The sequence below is a fragment of the Aythya marila genome (genome assembly GCF_965140915.1).
Source record: "Aythya marila genome assembly, chromosome: 1".
Lineage (NCBI taxonomy): Eukaryota > Metazoa > Chordata > Aves > Anseriformes > Anatidae > Aythya > Aythya marila.
In genome coordinates, this window is record NC_139042.1 from 15,376,384 (window position 1) to 15,395,312 (window position 18,929).

The 18,929-nt window shown below is 39.5% G+C and overlaps 1 protein-coding gene across 6 annotated transcripts in view; it reads right to left on the reverse strand.

The window, feature by feature from the left end:
- The window catches only part of PDGFD (platelet derived growth factor D), a 144,128-nt gene that overhangs the window by 53,893 nt on the left and 71,306 nt on the right, over positions 1-18,929 (reverse strand). For 2 of the 6 annotated variants that reach the window (XM_082782234.1, XM_082782231.1), the window contains exons 2-4: positions 5,847-6,051; positions 1,585-1,765; positions 880-921 (exon numbers count right to left, since the gene is read on the reverse strand). In XM_082782234.1, the coding sequence (XP_082638360.1) occupies positions 880-921; positions 1,585-1,765; positions 5,847-6,051 (428 nt within the window). The remainder of the gene's footprint in view (positions 1-879; positions 922-1,584; positions 1,766-5,846; positions 6,052-18,929) is intronic. The other 4 variants (XM_082782236.1, XM_082782233.1, XM_082782232.1 and 1 more) reach the window with 3 other exon arrangements.

Consider the following 18,929-nt stretch of genomic DNA (forward strand, 5'->3'; position numbering starts at 1 on the left):
AGCTCAGAAAGGCTGCGGGGACTGTTGGATAAGAGCTGAATATGCTGAATATTAATCACACAGTTTTAGGTTGGACCATTTGTAATCTGAAAACTATCTAGGTATGTATCATCCCCTATCTCACTGAGATGTAAGAATGCTGCTAATCACCAGCACAGCTCTCTCTGAGAAAAAAAAAAAATAAAAAAAATTAAAAAGTATTTCATTCAGAGGGTCTATTAGAGAGTATTCTTGTGAATCGATTTGCTAGAGTATAAAATTCACTGTTTACTTATAGTGTTGAAATTAGATAAATAGAGTAGCTTTTCTGAGCTTTCTAGTGAAGAGAGTCCTGTGTTTTGAGTGATAACATTAATTGTTGGAAAGTCTAATGCTATCAGTATGTGGTCTGGAATCAAGGTTGCTAAAGCATCAGTTTTTTGTAGCTGCACTGAAATACAAGCAGGCTAAAGAGAGGCTGCTTCAATGTCTTTTTTATGCCCAATGGTCTTTCATACAATGTTCTGCCTACATTTTAGTCTTTGAAGATTATCTTCAAATTAGAGTAAATTAGAGCTCAGGATTTACTCACAGTGCAATGCTTTACTCCACTTGAAGCCTACCAATTTAAATGCAAAGAAGCACAATCTTTATGGTTTTATACTTGTCTTGACAATGCGCTGTTTATGGATTCTTTTTAGCATACATAGGCATACATGCATGCAAAGCCAAGAGGTTGAAGTGAAATGACTTAAAACAGTGAGTCCTGTTACAGCATTAACGTTACTGCTATTTCAAGCTTTCTCACTCTTGTTAAGTAACAGTGGACTAACAAAAGGGAATAAGAATTGCGATGGATATGAAAATATAATGATGACAGTATAATAAATTACTGCTTACCATTTCCTGAGTGTTTGCAAAATCTGCCTCTTTCGAGCTACACTGCACCAAAAGCATTATAATATTAATCAGGACAATACAAGGAATACATACTTGTATCAAAACCTACTTAAATAATAAGCATTCCTGTTCTCTAAAGACAAATTTATTTATTTTTAAATGTTTTTGTCTCATTGAAACTGTACATGATACACTGGTAATGCTACTGCATATGCAAACGGATGTGCTCATATGTTTATACATGGTTAAAAATACAGCCCGAGCATTAACACACTGTGTCTTACATGTGGAATTTTATTGCATGTAGAATAAACTGATCTGCATCTAACTCAGAATCGCAGCAATAACCCCTGAAGGTATTTTTATTTGACCTCAAATGAACATTAAAAAAGGAGCAGCCATTTCTTTGCTATTTCTGCAGCATCTGTCAAGGCACTCGCAGTGCAGCCTCAGTGCACAAAGTGTTAGTGCTTCTGAAACATGTTATTAGTGTAAATCTTGGCCTGGACTTGACTTTATTTTATATTTAATGACAGAATGTCAAAACTACTTTGAGATGTACTAATGTAGTTGCTGGAATGAAAATACTTCTAGTCAATTAGTCTTTTGATCTAATACAGTTATCTGCACTACCCGGTCTTCAAGTACTGATGCTCTTTTACACTACAATCTGTCTTCCATCCATTATACAGTGAGATGACTTACCACAAGGGAGTAACAAATCTTGAATCCAGGTTTAGCCACAAAGTAGTCATCGGATTTGAAGGTTATCTTTATCTGATTTGTTCTTGATGTTATTCTTGGAGGTACTTCCTTGTGCCCACACCATCGTCCTCGTATAACAGTGCTGGTCTCCGACAAATCTTCCACTTCCACAAAGTCATACCTAGGAACCAGTTTGAAGGATTAATTTTTGCTGGCTCTGGTTACAGAAAGTGGCTGTAAATAGACAGGAGATGGAGCTGGAGATGCACAGACAACTGGCCCCCATTCTCTACTGCAAAACATTGGGCTAAATATTATAAATGGTGTACATGCCTGCTTAGCACGAAACATACTAAGCTGTAAGCTGCAAGCTACTGCCTGGCTGCTCAAATGGCTATTTCTGGTACTCCTGGAACATGGCAGACAGTATTCTATACAATGTCGAAATAGCAATATCAGGCATTTAGACCTGCTTGCTACACAGTAAACACACGCATTGTGCTTCACATGGTGGATAAATAATTTAGAGATCTGATAAAATATTATTTAAGGCAGGCTGCCTGAGCTGAGCAGCTGCAAGCATTTGCGAGCTTGGTGGTGGTCCCTGAACTCCCTGCGGCAGCGGCCACTGGCTCCTGTCTGCTGTGCTGGGGCAGGAGCCAGGAGAAAAGGAAGATGCTGGGGGCACATGGGGCAGTACATGCTGCTGAAAGGTGATTTTTAGGACCTTCCTTGTAGGTGGAATATGCTCCTGCTACATTACACCCTGGCCAGGTACAGCTCTGGTGCTCCTCAGTCCAAACATGGCTCTGCCAGGAGCAGGAAACACCAAACCCCAGGGATGGGAGGATAAGGTGATGGTGTTTGCTACCATGGCCTATTTGTTCATGTGCTTGGGTCGTTTATTGAGCTCATTTATTGAGCTGGAGAAAAAGAAGAAAGAGGCCAGAGTCCTGATTTCACTGCATCTTTGAGAAAAACAGTCCCTCGATATCCATGGAGCCAGAATTAGGCCCCACACATTGCAGCCAGCAAGGGAGAGGTGATGACAAGGTGGGCAGTCAGAGCACAGGCAAGGGGAGACAGGGAGAGCTGCCATCCCCAGAGCACAGCTAAGCCTGAAAACCTTGGAGGACTTCACTCAGGAAAGGCTTTTATTGCCAAAGCATGTGTTCCTTCCAAAGAGGGAGTTTAATATCGTTAAATGACTTTTAGTAAAAATGTGGTATCAAAGAGCTCCCCATCCCCTGGGTCTGTGGACCAAGTGCCTGCCTCTCTCACCACTTGTGGGAGTTGAATAGCTCTGTAAATAACAGACCTGCTTTCCTTTTTCTGCTGAGAGCCCGTGTAAAAAAAAAAAAAATCCAAGCATGATGCAGCTTGAGAATATCAGCCCTGCTGCTTTTACATTCACAACCCCCAAATTACACAGGACAGAAAATAACAGATTCACCATAACTGAATCACTACATCTGCCCAAACCCTGCTGAAGCAAACATTTTTTTGTGACATTAGAAAGTTTAGTTCAGGACTGAGGTAAATTTGTCTTGGTCACTCTCCACCATCCTCTGGCCAGGCCCATTTTCTGGTGGGGATGGATGTGGTACCCCAGAAGAACTCCCCCACCGCCCATGCAAATGTCCTCCACTGCCCCTGGGCAGTGCATCAGCCCCTTTGCTGAGCTGGCAGGTACAGATGGGGCCATACTTTGAGGTGGTGTCAGCTCAAGGACACTTAGGCTGCCCAAAGCCTGTGTTGTTAACTCCTGCCCCAGTGCCCTGCAGGCCCAGCCTCTTGCCCTGCCACCTTTCCTGAGGCCCTGTGCCAAACAGATTGGCTCCTCCAGCAGCATCCAGTAAATACATTTCCTAACACAAGATGTTGTGTCATTTTCAGTAGGAGATTGAACAAAACCTTGTAGGCTTTTGTGAAAATTGCCCTGACTGGCTTCCACTTCCTAAGACCAGGAGCCAGAGCAACTGCTAGCAAAAATGGGGCAAAGCCCTTCTAAGTAAGTTTCTCTGCTTTCAACAGCAAAGATTTGGCTGCAAAAAACATGGAAGTAGCTGCAATTTCTGTTGTATATGTGCATCCACAGAGCCTCAGAGGCTGCATAACTTAATTGCTTTTCAGAATCACCCTTTATCAATTACCTGTGGAAATGCTAACAACACTTCTAGAAAGATCTGCAAAACCTGAAATATTTCCCCCTCTGAAACAGCTCTGCTAAAATGTACCTTTTCATTCCTTAGCCTGAATGAATTTCAATCAGTTCAGCCTTAATAGTATGCAAATTACAATAATTAGCATTAATGAAAAATTGAAAGAAAACACTAGGAACTTTCTGGAAAAAATCATAAAGTCAAAAGCAAGTACAAAAGGAATCTAAGGTGCAGAGACCCTGAATAACTTGTTCAATACACACAGCATTCAGACACATGCTCTACTCACAGCATTCATTTCAATTAAAAACGTGCCTAGCTGTCTGTCTAAAGCAGCACTGGAGGGATTGTCAGGCACTAAAGTTGAAGAAAAAAACTAGTTTTGAAAAATATATCAGGCATTAACAAAAAATCTAGCTATGCATACAGAAACGAACAGGCTTAAAGCCATTACAAGTTGTCTCTCTGAGAAATTCCTCGCTCTGGAAGTATACTAGGCAAATAAAACTGCAGTAACTCCAGGGACAGCTCTGTTTCTGAAAATAATGTGATATTTTTCCAGCTTCCATAGACATATGGATTATGGAAGGTCTTTGCTTCTTTCTGCATCCTAAATTAGCTTCTCTGGGAAAAGCAGGCCGCATGCCTTCCAAGATGGTCAAAGTCCAGAATTCCAATAATACCTTGACTTCCCCTCATCATGCCACCACCTTTAATGACTCTTAAAAGAAAATATTTCATCTTTTTCCATGGCAAATTAGCTCCCTGTTTCAAAGTTGCAATGATTTAAGGTCAGCCACAGTTTATCTGCTATGTAAATATTAACAGGCCGCTTCTGTATGCATTAGGCTTTCAATCTGCAAAAGTGTTCGAGGTGCTAGGAGGTAACTTATTACTGTGCTGCTGATCTTAGACCAACAGCACCCGAGCAGAGCAGAAGCTGCCAAGACAATAAATACGCAGGGGAGGAAAGCCAGCTTCAGTCTGCATTCCTTTATTGCTAAATGGAAAACAAACCTGCATAAATGGTTCTCTCTATTGGTAACGCAGAAAATCAACAAAGCAAAAACACAAAAAAGATCCATCCTGTAAAACCCTGCAGAGCTACCAAGTCCTATAAATGCAAATTAATTGACAAAGAAGATAAGAAAAGCAGGGGCTGGGTGTGCAGAAATTCTTACAGCTGAGTTCTCTACATAGATAAGGCACAAGTAACGGCATGATCAGGCAAAGAGCTGGAAGCTGAGACTTGAGCTTTTGAAGTAGACAGCATCACAGCAATCTGGCTTTCCGAGCACACAGCAAACTTGAGCCTGCTGTCCCTCACAGACCACATAGTTGAACAAAGGAAATATAAACAAACCAAAAAATTGTTATTTATAGCATTTTAGTGAATGCTGGAGAGATTCAGCTTTGTGCTCTGCTATTGCAAAGCAGTTTATCCACCTGGGTTAATCAGCCAGATCAACTGGGCTTATGGTCATTTTGGCTTAAAAGAAAGAAACAAAGGAACTGCAATACAGTAGAGTATACTCTATTAGATATATTACTGTGCAGAGTATACTGATGTTTGTGGGCCTACATTTAAAGGATTTAAAAGAAACTGTGCCAGTGAAGAATAGCATTAAATAAACAAATAATTTGAAGAACTTCATTGTACATTTCAATGCATTTTTATCTGTCCCTCACATCCCAATACATACACATACCTACTCATGAATTCCTCCCAGTGCCTTACACCTACTGAAAAAGATGTGTTTGTCTGGCTGAAACATGACAGAGCTGATAGAGGACAAAATCCTATTAAAGTAGTTTCTGAGCTGTTAGGTAGCTGGATTTGAGTGTACAAGTGCATTGTACCTGGAATGTTACAGAAGGACTAAAGCCTGCCAAAACTGCTTCAAGTCTAGGGCAGCTCAGTTTGTGATAAACTCAAAGACCAAGGCAGCTTGGAAGGAACTCGTGGAAGCTTGGGGCTTGAAGCAGGGCCAGGGTTACTCAGGTTTTGGTTTGTGGTGTCATGCCAATGTTCACGCTGTTATGCTAGGTCATACTAAAGAACTCTTTGCAAACTTCCACACAGCACGGTTTGCCACTCACCTGCAGATTTCATTTTCAGGCTCTTCCAGTCCAAACTGATTATCAAAGGCGAGCTGGATCCTGGTGCTCTCTGGGGAGTGGAGCCGCCATGTCAGCAGGAGGTTCCTGGGGTAACTGCTCGGGAAGCGAGGACTGTGAATGCAGCCGTTCCCTGCCACGCTGATGGTCTCTTCTTTTCGGTACAAGTCTGTGAGGTGATTGCTCTCTGTTAGTAGTCACAACTTGTAGAAATTAGTATGTTGTTCCAGTTACAGGAAGGCAAAAAAATACAACAATTTAAAAAACAGAACAAATTATTTGCATTTAAAGTCTGTGACTTCTTAACACTTTTTAAAGTTGGAACTAGGAGCATTCATTATTAAATAGGAAGCACAATGTACATTCTCTTAATTCAACCCCCATTAAACAATAAGAACAACAATACTCAATTGTATACAGTCTTTATTTTATGATAAATATATCATTACTTTTACATCAATATTGATTATATAACTCCCTTCTCACCATTTCAGTTTTAAAACAGAATTTGAACTTTAATAAAAGTTGTAAACATAAGAACAATCAAGTAAGACAGAGCAAAGTGAAAAGGCAAACATCCTTGTTCCCCAAATTTGGTGTTCTGGGGAGAGAAGCCCTCTAAGCAAAGCAGCAATAACAAGGAAAGAGTGACTGAAAATTTGTTTATTGTGCTTAAGTATTTCCTCTCAGAAGCATGTGTTAGGTCACATCCTGACAGTCTTCTTATGGTGTGATTCTTCTGGTGTCAAAGGATCATTAACACAAGTACGTACTCCACACTTACAATGACAAAACAGAAATCAGAAGCTGGCTCACCCACCACCATATTGAGAAACTTCAAGACAAACAACCAAACTCTTACTTAATTAAAATTTCACAACTTTGCCTGAGCAAATACTCAATTGTTCCTAAAGTTTGCTTATACTGAGGTAAAACTTCAGCTGCTGTAAATCCCTTACTCCAAGGATAACGGAAACCGTGTCAAGACCCAGATCTCTAAAAGTCAAAGGGTCCTCTCAATTGTGCCATGTACTTGCATTGTCCAGCTGTTACCAATAGTGGGATTTGACTCCCAGCACCGACAAATGGCAAACAACTAGATTTTTGTGCATTGAAAGTTTTAGTGTGGTGAAATTTCAAAAGATCAGATGGCTTCAGCGCAACATGCAGTTTCCAGTCAAGATATTTGAATCTGAGCCTCCACGTGTGAAATGGCTATCTACACTCCCCATATGATGCATGGAGATCTTGAGTAACTGAGCCCAGCTCAATTACTTGCAGATTTCTAACACCATTTACAATACCATATGATTTCCTTCGTGGTCTCCATGAGGATGGAGAGGTCCAGCAACACATCTATCAGCCTCAGACAGAGTCCTGTGGAAGCTGTGCTGTCTCACAGAGCCACCTGTGTGTCAGCAAGCTGAACTCCTCAGCATAGCCAGAGGGACCTATACTCTGACAGGTCTTCACTCAGTTACTCAACTGCATTGAACAAATGTTAACTAATGGGAACATGGGCACTAGCTTTCATGTAAACATCTGAGCTCTGGTGTCCTGATCTTAAATTGAACATCAGCACCAGTTCTCTGCTGAAGGTTTGGTCAACCTCCACTGCAGGCAGCCTAAATGTAAAACCAGTGCCTTCTCCTGACTTTGGCTATTGAGGAATTCTCCCGCCCAAACCACTCTACTTAATTTCAGGACCAAGACTCAATAATACACTGAATATCCCTCCTTTCCCCCCCAACTAACAAACAAACAAACAAACAAACAACAACAACAAAAAAATAAGCAAATACATTTTGTTTGTTAGCTAAATAATTATGGAAAATAGAAACCCAGAGAAATGTTGCAAACTTTATGGTAAGTGAATTTAGTTTTCAGGTGGCTTTTCACTGGTTCCTGGCTGTAAATACCACCTTCCAAAAAGCTGTAAGCAGTGTGAATGTGTGTCAACAGTTCATTGTACCCTTCTGACAAGGTAATAATTCTTGCATCCAAACAACCTGAAACTTAAAAGTCTGTGTTTCTTGTAAAAATCTCCAAAGATCTATTTGTGACATCTTTTTAAGATGCTTTCATTCAAGATGAAATGTTTTCACACCCTGAGCCATCCTTTCTAACCAAATACAGCCTTGACTAGATAGTTCACAAAGTTTTGTTTGTTTTGTTCTGTTTTGACCAAGTGATTTTGCACTGAGAAACTGACTGAAAATTCAGTGAAAATAAAGACCACCCACAAGTCAGTTTTGTTGTAATTTCCATCAGGAGCATCTATAAACAAGGCTGTTTTCTATATATATATATTTTCTGTAACAACAACAACACCAAAAAAAGAAACCAACCAACAAAAAAAAAATCTTTTTTTTTTTTTTTTTTTTTTTTTTTTTCTCCCCTAATCTGGAATGAAACAAAATGTCCAGCCAACCCTACTGAGTTCCTTCAGAAATGCTGAGCAACTTTGGACTCTGAGAACACCCAGTACACCCACCCAAGAGGACAGAGGATATTCACAGAGTCCAAAATGTCCAGAAAAATGGATAAGAATAAAACAGTTTTGATGAAAGCAAATCCTGCACTTTTGAATGAAGCAACCATTCCCTAAGCCAGAACAAAGGTTGCTGTATTAAAACATGGCAAATTCCTCCTATATCTGAGAGTAATTTATTTAATTTATTTTTTATTTTTTCCCTGGGCAGCAAATTCTTTCAATTTTCCCACTATAACCACACATTTCATTGGGGGATTCAATGTGGTTCATCTTTCTCACAGAAGAGTTCCCCTTTCCAGCCAGATATGAGCACAGATATGGGCTTGTATATGTACCCCCCAAAAAAAAATCTGTTCATGTTACTCAGCACACCAGTAATGAAAGCATGTTACCAATGTTCTTGTTCCTCAAGGAGACATGCTCTGTCAGTTTTTAATTTAACTAAAACTCTGAATCCAACAGATTGGGGTGCTCTGCCCCTGCTGACTAGAACAGAGCAATGCTTGGCACAGTTCTGCATTATCAAAGTTAAATAGGTAAATTGAGAAATAAACCAGCACATTGAAAAGCTTATAAAATCAAAGCACAGTGACTTATCTCTATCATTACAAATACAGTAATTATAGAGTAACTCATTATAAGGAAAGGCTAGAGGGAAGAATGGGAGGAGAATTCTCAATAAAAATATAACAGGATGAAGGTATGGCTTTTCCACACAGAAAGAAAATCTGTTTGACAATAATGGACACAAATGCTGTTTCTATAATCCTTCACAAGGGATGAAATGCAAAGCCTTCACTTGACACTGGAGTAGACTCTTCAAGAGCTTTCAAACAGTTTGATTCCCTCTTACCTCTGTCCCCATGTGCTAATTTTCAGTCTGAAGTAGTGCAGCCAGGAATTAATCTACAGTTTTCTAATAGGATTTTCAGTGCAGTTTTGTAGAATTAACTGGTTTAAATAGACATGGGAACATGGTCAACCCAAATTTTGTCTCTGGAAGTTGGCCCCTCACAAATTGTTGAGAATCTGGGAAACAGCTTGAGGAGATGTAAGCAACTCCTGTATTTCTTGTAGGAGCTAAGACATGAGACTAAAATAACAAGACCATTCCAATCAGACAAGCATCACAAACATTGTCTTCATCAGATACACCGGGGGAACTCATGGAAATCAGGTACTGGACATGGGGAATGTCAGGAAAAAAAGAAAAAAAAAATGGAAAAAGATGTAGGCAAAGGAAAAGAGAGTACCTCTTTCTTTCAAGGCACACAACTGTCCCAAGCTGTAATGCAATACAATGCAGTATTATACAGTGTCCTGAATGCCATGTAGTAACTGTATTCCTTAATGCTTTATGGTACTAAATAAAAGATGACAGTGGTTAATACACTACCTGTCACATTTACAAAAAAGCATATAAAATCATTTCACAATGAATAAAGGAAAGTGTTAAGTCATAAGGCAAAAAACAGAGGCCGTTTAAGCAATACACACAAGGAGGATATTCTAGATGGCAGGAGCTAGAAAGACATCCTTACATATGGGGGAGGGAGCCTATTTCATAAGAAAGATGAGTGAAATGGAAGCTGGGAGACATTCTTTGCAGTAAAGCAATTCCCTGCAGAGGCTGAACTGACTGCAAAGCAACTTTGTCTATATTTTAGTTTTCTGGATGAACCTATCTTTTATTCCCTTAATTCTTGCCCAACTAATAATTTTAAACTTACTGGTCTATACTACAGCCTTCCAGGTTAGAGGAACTCATAGCTTATAGAAGATGCATGTTCAGATGTGTTTGCCTCCCGCCACCTGCATGGAGATATCTGAGTGTGATACACAGGGGGAAGTCCAGCCCAATACTCTGAAAATAGGGCTTGTCTGAAAACTGTCCCCAGCACAAGTTCCCAGCACATCCAGTGATTATCCTTCCCAGCTAGGGCATGCTCTCCTAATGTCATGCTCTGTGGTTGCTCTGGATTTCTGCATTTCCTAGTAAGCTTTCACAATGTATCTACATGCTATTGTTGAACCTGCTCCTAGTCCTGACATACCCGATACAGAAAGAAGTCTGCTTTTATTATCATCGCTCAACAGACAATGAATTCCTTCACTTAAAATCAAAATAAAACCAAAATGCAATTACTGCTTGCTAATAGCTGAGCTGCCATCTGTTCTTGGATATCCATTGAGCAAAGAGAGTCTGTAAGTGCCAATTGCTTCAGAAAGGAGAATTCAAAGAATGACCTTGTCTAAAGGCCTAACCAATAATATGGAACATTTAGTCCCACTTTTGTAAGGATTCTGAAGTTTTAGCCTCACTTGTAAAAGCGTTTTTCTGTGCATAAGTTTGCTTCTGTCTTTCTTCTCCTTGTACATGTACTTGTAGAAGTTGGCCAACATCAATAAACTTTGACACAGTTGTAGAAACTGAAAAGATACGACATTCTGACATGCTTTATGACAAGAAGTATACCCTCTTAAATCCCATGGAGCATAACCTGATGAGCTCATCCTCTGTTACAGTTCGGGAGAAAGTTGCTGGAAACCATGTGAAGTTCATTTCATCACTTGTGAAACTATTTGTTTTATTTCAGGAAATAACCTTGGGAGTTTGTATGTGGGAGTTTTCCAGATATAACTCTCCTCCCCCACTGCTGCCGTCTTTGAAACAAATACAGTGGTCAATGGTTTGCCACCAGTTTTTAAACAAAGGAGATAACCTTCGGGGAGAATAATAGCTCTTCAGTTCCTTCAGTTGAAAATTAGCCTGATCTAAATAGCTGAATCCTCTGAGTGAGAAGCAAAGAACAGTAAAACATTTTTGAATCCAGGCCACAAATCATTTAATCCTGGGGACAAGCATGCCAAACAAGCTGTATTTATGGCAGCCTGTTCAGATATTCATTGGCTTTTTTTTTTTTTTTTTTTTTTTTTTTTTTTTTTTTAATTCCTTCAACCTCCTGCAATAAGGAGAAACTTTATTTGTTATCCATAAGGTTCTGCATAAATCAGAGAAAAAAGATGACAGACTTCATGGTTGAAATAGTGTATTTCATAACTGGTCTCAGCTTGTTGGGAAGATATAAAACTGTAAGGTCATTTACCTAGTTAAAAATATTATGCATATATTTTTAGTAAATATCAACAATAAAATGAACCTTGGATAGTCAACACAATATTATGTTTCTTCTCTCTAATGAAGAAAATAGTACTACATGGTAGTACCTGTCTTAGACATCTCTGTCATTTCAGGGGCAGAGCTTCAAACATCTAGCTCATTTCTGCTCCTATAGACAGTCATCAATAAAAGATCTGCAAAAACACAGAATGGGCCTGCATGGGTGTCTGCGGAGCAAGGGAGGGAATGGGTTGGGATTGCCATAAATGAGAGTGAAATAGCACTTTAAGCCTGTCCAGACTTCAAGTTGTAAATTTAAGCTCACTAAGTGGGACTAAACTGGGAAAGCAATCATTTTGGAATAAGACTGCATATGTAAGGGCATATCAGGCCAGGGGATCCAGTCCAAAGCATTACCTTAGATTGTGTTCAGCTCAAAGATCAAAACCTAATAAGAAAGTGGGATTTTAAGAGAGCAGGATTTTAACACCATCTTGTATTCCTTGCAAGCCAGTTATCAAGCAATTAATAAGTGGGCCCCAAACCCACTGGGAATGATGAAAGACTCAGTCAGGTAGGCTGGCCTCTGAACTTCAAACAAGCAGCTCAAGGTACTTGCTCCTTCTCTTATCAACAGGTACTTACTTTTGATGAGGAACATGTAAGATATTCCAGACATCAGAGTTCAAATCCAAAGCATGACCAATGCTGTCACTGAAGTAATATCAAAAGATGCTGTGTGCATGTTCAGCCAGATTCAGATCTGACATGCACTCACCCAGCTCCCTCCAAATTTCTGAGTCATGTGGCTAGAATAATGTTTTATCGTGTATATAGGGTATATCAAAGCATGAAAAACTGAGCTGTATTTAAAAGAAGCAATATTATCCAGTGCAGAATACCAGCACCGAAGGTGGAGAATGGAAAAAAAAAGAAACATAACAACACTGTCTAAAATTCACACACAGAATTCACACACAGAATTCAAGTCAGAGCCATCATCCATTTTATAATAGAACAGTTAGTAGTCAGTGTGAGTCTCTGTGCAGAAAACCCCACGAGTCTTGGAATTACATATTCAATCTGCTGTTTAACAGGACCTCAGCAAAGATCACTCACAAGAATATTAAGTGGACAATTGATAAGGAAGTCCAGACACATAACTCACAGAGACAGCCTGTTACAGTGCTTCTCACTATAATAAGCATTTTTTAATTCTAATTTAATAATATTTGTACTGTTGAATGGTTACCACCATAACTGCTTTATGAATGCAATACTTAAGAAATAGTCCTGACATGAAGGACAGACCTGCCTGGATTTTGGTGAGATGAAGAGGGACTCTTCTGTGTCACCCTTGGTAAGCACCTTGTTAAGACTTGAACTGTGTTCCACAGATGAACACTGAAAAAACAAATCCTTACTTGTTTTTATGGAGATAACAAACTCTGTGACATTTGCTTTCTGTAGTGAATTTTATTACTTGCTTTTATTTGACCTCTTGATAGAGATTTCATTCCACACAAAAGGACGTGCCAAATGCCATAATTAAAGCAAAAATGTCTATAGAAAAACAACATATGCTACGCCAACATATAAAATATGTTGTTAACTGCCAGTTCTTTCATGGGTGGTTGTGTTGCAATGGATTGGACTTCCTGCTGGACTCTTACACCAACAGCTGAATGCATTTTTCTCTTGAGATTCCATAATTAAGTATGAAAAAGGAAAATGCATATAATCAAGAACATGTAGTTGTAATGATGTGGAATAGGACCAATGCAAATAACCCCATGATCATGAGAACAAAAATACAGAAAACCTTGAGAAATTGTTTCAGAAAAATAAAGGAAATTACTTCCCTGGTTCTGCAGAGAACACAAAGGAAACCCAGTAACTGAAGCGGAAGTTTGCAATGAGTTCTGACACCTCCATGAACAGGCTGGTACATAGCAAACTTGTTGTAAGACTTATCAGCAGATGTGTAGTGCCTCAAACAAGACCATGATAGACACAGCTTTTAAGCATGAATATCAACACTGGACTTTGGCTCATATGGGTTTGCTAAGTGAAGAACTGGAGAATTTAAACTAGAGAAATTTTCTTGTTTAGTAGTTTCAGGTAAGCAGGCCTGTGCAGAAAGTTTCCTTTATGTTCTTCTGGTGTAATGAAAATATACTAATTTTCATTTTCCTTTCATTGATTTTTAGATGTTTATGACCAAGGGCTATTTTTATCAGAAATCTGGTGTCATTTGTTGTAAAAGAGGATTTAAGATATTGTTATAGAAACTAATTCAGTTAAACACTCCTAAGATTCAACAAGATGTGGAACTACCTTAAAGAAAGAAAAATATTGATAAAAGGAAAAGACAAAATCAGTCAAAAGGGGAAAGGTTTCTCATGCTAAATATATTGTAGCAGATTACTGAGTGGAAGGTCATATGTTAAAACATTAGGCAGTAAATGAAAAGACTGATTCAAAACACAAATCAAAGCAATTTTCTCTTGCAATATGAGTTTCTTTACCCTCTATATCAGCACTGAAACTCTAGATCCAGAATCTCTGGAAGGGATTGAAGTGTTTCTTCTTAAAATGCAAAGTCTGGCAGACATCTTTTCTGTGGCCTGATTTTGTCAAAGGCATGTTTTTAGTCTGTTAGGGTCAGTATATGACTAATTGCACAAAGATAAAAATATTGAAGTCCCCCCAAGCTAGGCATCCCATGTTGGACCTGGTAGCTGAAATGAGACCTGGAGCACTAGGTCCAGTGCCAGACTACCTGTTATGCATCCAGGGAGAAAATGATCAGGATCAGTCTATGGAGTGTTAACTACCAGAAGTTGCACATTTGGCAGCAAGCCATCTCTACATACATGTGCTCTCTTAGGATTGATAGCCATGTATGCCCTCATTAAGACAGGTATCTAGACCTTTTCAAAGAAAAAAAAAAAAAAAGAACAACGTAGGCAGATCTCACTGTAGGTAGTCCTTTCCTTTTTCTATAGTAGCCTAGCAGCAAACCTTTGCAAGGAAATGGGAGGTTGTGTTGCTCTTCTTGTATTTGTTTGAGAGAATTCAGACCACATCTGTCTCCTCCCCAGGGATAGATGGGTTCTGGATGATGCTTCCAAGATGGGCTGTCCATTTGCCAAGAAATAGTTAGAGGTAAAATGCACAAGCAGTTCTTGGAGCAGAGGCCAGAACTCAAAACTTAGCCACAAAGGAAGGAGCCAGCAACTTTCTACTTTCTGGCTCCAAGGCATCCTGTCCAGGGTCTCTGACAGTTTAGACCAGAGTACACCATGGCTCCCTTTTAGCCCTCATGCCTGAGTTTTCTTATGATGGAAACCACAGCACTGGGGCAAAGAGGACAGCGTACATTGAGGTCTTTTCCCAGCATGGAGGCAGAACACAAGTAAGACCCTGGGGAAGGTTTTCTATCATTTAGATAAAACCCATGTGCTGAGAAACGTTTCCCCAGTCTGGAAAGCAATTTAAGTTGTACATACTGAAAGCACCGTATGCTTTAAATGCAGAGGATCTTTCCTGTAAGTGCTTAGGATTTTCTCCAAAGATTTGGCATCAGAACACTGCAGAGCTGTCGGGTGGATAGATACTGCAATTTAACAAAGTTTCCAGGCACATTCATAAAATTCTTGGCTGTGGCCTTCCTTTACTGTTATGATCTTGCATCAGAAGATCATCTAGAGATTTCCTTAGTCCTGCACCAAAGAATGAAACAAGATGTGGCACAAACACCTGGTGGGAGAACTCATTCTTTGCCAGTGTATAGGGATCATTGGCTGCGAAAATGATGCTGGTGTGCATCAGCACAACCCACAAGCTCAGGTGCTGCTATGCCACATGTAGCAACAGTATCTTACACCAGCACTGCCACATTCTGATCACAAAATTAGAAATGGAGTTGGCTCTCGAAGTTCCATGTCCATATCCCAGATTCCCAACTACTTTCTGGAAAAAAACAGCTGGTTACCAGAAGGAAGAGATTTGAAACATTACTTCTAGGCTAGAAAGGGATAGTTTGAACAACAACAAAGAAAGAATTGCTGAGAAGTTGTGGAGCTAAGCCATCACTCAGGCTCAACTCATACTGCTGCCCCATGCAGTCCCTGCTACATCCATACCACCTGAATTCAGCTCCAATGGTACTGGGCTTTATACATGTCAAGCTCATATATATGTCAGTCCCAGCTCCAAAATGAGTGTAAGGATGGTAAGCAATGAGAATCACATCATTTTTATGTACCAATGTGGAATTTACGTTCACTTAGTGATACTGACTGCATGAATCAAGCCTTGGTTTTCTTACAACTTAGTTGTCTTGCTCTTTCCTCACTGTAGTGCACAACGATGGAGGGACAATGGAAGCAGTAAAAAGGCACACAAGGGTAAAGGTAGTTCTGAGGTCAGCTGATGGGTGTTCTGCAGTTCTCTGACAGTGGTTGTCTCATTGATTTTGCTTTCTGTCTGTGTGAACCTGACAATTGCACTGTCAATTTTGTGGCAGCTGGTGATTCCAATCAACGTTTTGTATTTGTACACCACAGAAACAATGTGAGGGAGAACTTCTCCTCTGAAAATTTTACAATTTACAAGATAAAGTCTAGAAGAACTAGGAATTCTAAAGATAAATGATTAACATTCAGCAAAACAGCGATGGGACAAAGAATTGCATATGTCTTTCCAGATTTCTACTGCAAAACCCTAATTGGGCAATGACCTTAGAAAACCAGGTTTTGTTCTTTACCCAGAAGCTCCTCAAACAGGATGGAAAAATACAATTTTTAATAATAATTAAAACAACAACAACAACAATAACAAAACAGTACTTTCCTCTTTTCCAGCAAGTTAGAGCACAATAAAATGAACATATGCATGGAGGTTTTCTTCCTGAGAGAATGATTTTCTGTCCTATTAAATAATTTTCACCTCATGCATTTTCATCTGAAAAAACAAAAAAACACCACCACCACCACCACCACCACCACCAACAACAACAACAACAAAACAAACACAAAGATCAGAGCAGAACTTGAACTTCTGCTGCCATGTATTCTCAAACCTACTGTAATACGTTTCCCTGTGCTTAGGTTTGCTGCCAAGAAGTTAAGAGCAACAAAAGATACTGCGTGAGCAGATGAAAACACATTGAAACCTGTGTGGAGAAAACCATATTCAAGACTCCCCTAAGACTCTGGGAATAGACAATATATATCTTTATGTTCTGAACAGAGTTGAGTATAGTGTTGGCAAATCAAGAAGTAATTAAATAATCCTTCACTTTCATGGGCCTTCAATGAACTCTCTCTTTTAAACAGAAAAAAGGAGTCCACAGTGTAATCATGCTGGAGGTAATACAAAGCTTCAAAGTTGTCCTTTGACTGCAGGTTCAGTGAAACATTTGACAGAAAAAGAATTGAGCAGTTACAATGACAAATTCAACCATCTTTGTCTCCAGATCTCGCAAGCAGGAACCCAAAGCAGCACATTTCACTCCTCCGGCTTTCAGAACACACGAGAGACAACATTAACCAGCAGACACCCTTAGCATCCCCTCAGTCTAAAGCTTCCAGACAAAAAGTGAACTTGATTTGCCCCTACCTAGCTGAAAGACTAGTTCAGTCAAGAAATGCCAGCTGATGCTCGGGCAGAGGATTTAAGAGAGAAATCTCAGGCTATCCCTTACTGCTGTTGACCTAAACTGCAGACTAAAAAAGCAGAGAAGTAAACAATGTTGGGATGCACACTTCTGGCCACTAGACAGGAACCTGGTAGCTGGCTGAGGCATGACCAGGGCAGGTCCCCAGGAGCAGTGGGACCCTGCATGTGGAGAGTGATGCCAGACCTCCAGGGCTTGCAGCCTGTGGGCTGTTTTTTGGCAGCCCTATTGTGGGAAGTCAGGGGGTGCTTTTTCACTGCTGTTTCACCCCACCTCTATGCAAACATTGATGCTGCACATCTAGATGAACTCAGGTTCCCAAGTCACTTGGGTTCTGTTCAGTAGAAAGGCACAACTGTGTGTTCACTATTTAACACAGCTTCAAGCAGCTGTTTGGCCAGAGAGCAGCATGATAAGAGGCTTATGTGACTGTGATAAAAAGAGTGAGAAAGTCCAATAAACACAATATTCTTATAACATTTCATTTTGTGAACATTCTGTATCAGAGCTATTGAATGGAGACAGGGACATACCGCACCATTGCCTAGGCATTTTTTTCCACACTAATGCTTTAAACAATGAAGCTTACCTTTGCATCCTTTGGACTACACAAACAAGTGACTTTGTTTGCTTTGCATGTTTTGATGGCATCTAGGATTACAGTCCAGTAAGACAAAAAAAAAAAAAAATAACATCAGTCCATCTCTCCTTGTAACTAGAAATGAATACATTGTGATGCCATTTTTTAAAATAGCCTCAGCAACCTTGAGCCAGACATCCCCAAATTACTGCACCAAGAAAGGAAAAATAAATTCACCATACTACTGCATAAGGTTTAGTCAGTTTCTAGAGAAAAAAAAAAAAGTGTGTGTGTGTGTGGGGGGGGAGAATAGTAAAAGCTTTTTTATTGCATTTAAAGATAGGAAAATAAGAGTTACAAGCCACTTTACTCTTGCCAGGTTGAACCTCTGCCCAAAGGAGGAAAAATGTTCGTATGTTTGACCCATGAAAGAGAAAAAATAATAATAAAAAAAATCAGCTTGGCAGAGCAAATATGAAAACATGATTTACTAGAAATTTGGTGTCAAAAATGTATTTGTCCAGTTTCTATTTGCTCGCAAAAATTCTAGACTACTTTTTGTTCTGTTTTGTTTTCTTTTATTTTGTATTCTTTCATTTTGTTTTGTTTTATTTGCACTTTCATTGTGCTGCAGTCATTCCTGCTGAGTTTATCAGTCTTTTCCATGGGAGAACTGTTCATCAAAAGACAAAATTTTAAACCTTTCTTGATTTAGACTTCAGAAGTCCAACTCTACAGCAGACATTTAAGAGTATGTAATAAGATGAAATGGCAACAGCCATTTTTGGGTTCCCCAGTGTGAAATGTTCTGTTGTTTGTTGTTGTTGTTGTTGAAGCTTAGGCTGTAATTAAGGAATTACCACAGTGATGACTCTGAGAACCTTCTAGTACAAACTACAATTAAATAACTGACACCTTTGGTAAATAAAAGATGTATTGTGTGTTACTAAAATCAGTTGTGAGCAGTGTAAATAGTGTTTTACTTAGCTCTGCACAACTGTCATACAGCTGCTGGCCTGCATATCGGTTTGATTCATTTAAAGTGGTTGGTTGGCTGCTTTTTGTTGTGGTGGTTGTTTTGTTTGTTTGTTTTGTGTTGTTTTGTATTCTCACAGGATGCTCCTGATCTCACAACAGTTTCCAAAGCCTCACCTGTGATTTTTTTTACTAAAACAGACTTGAAACAT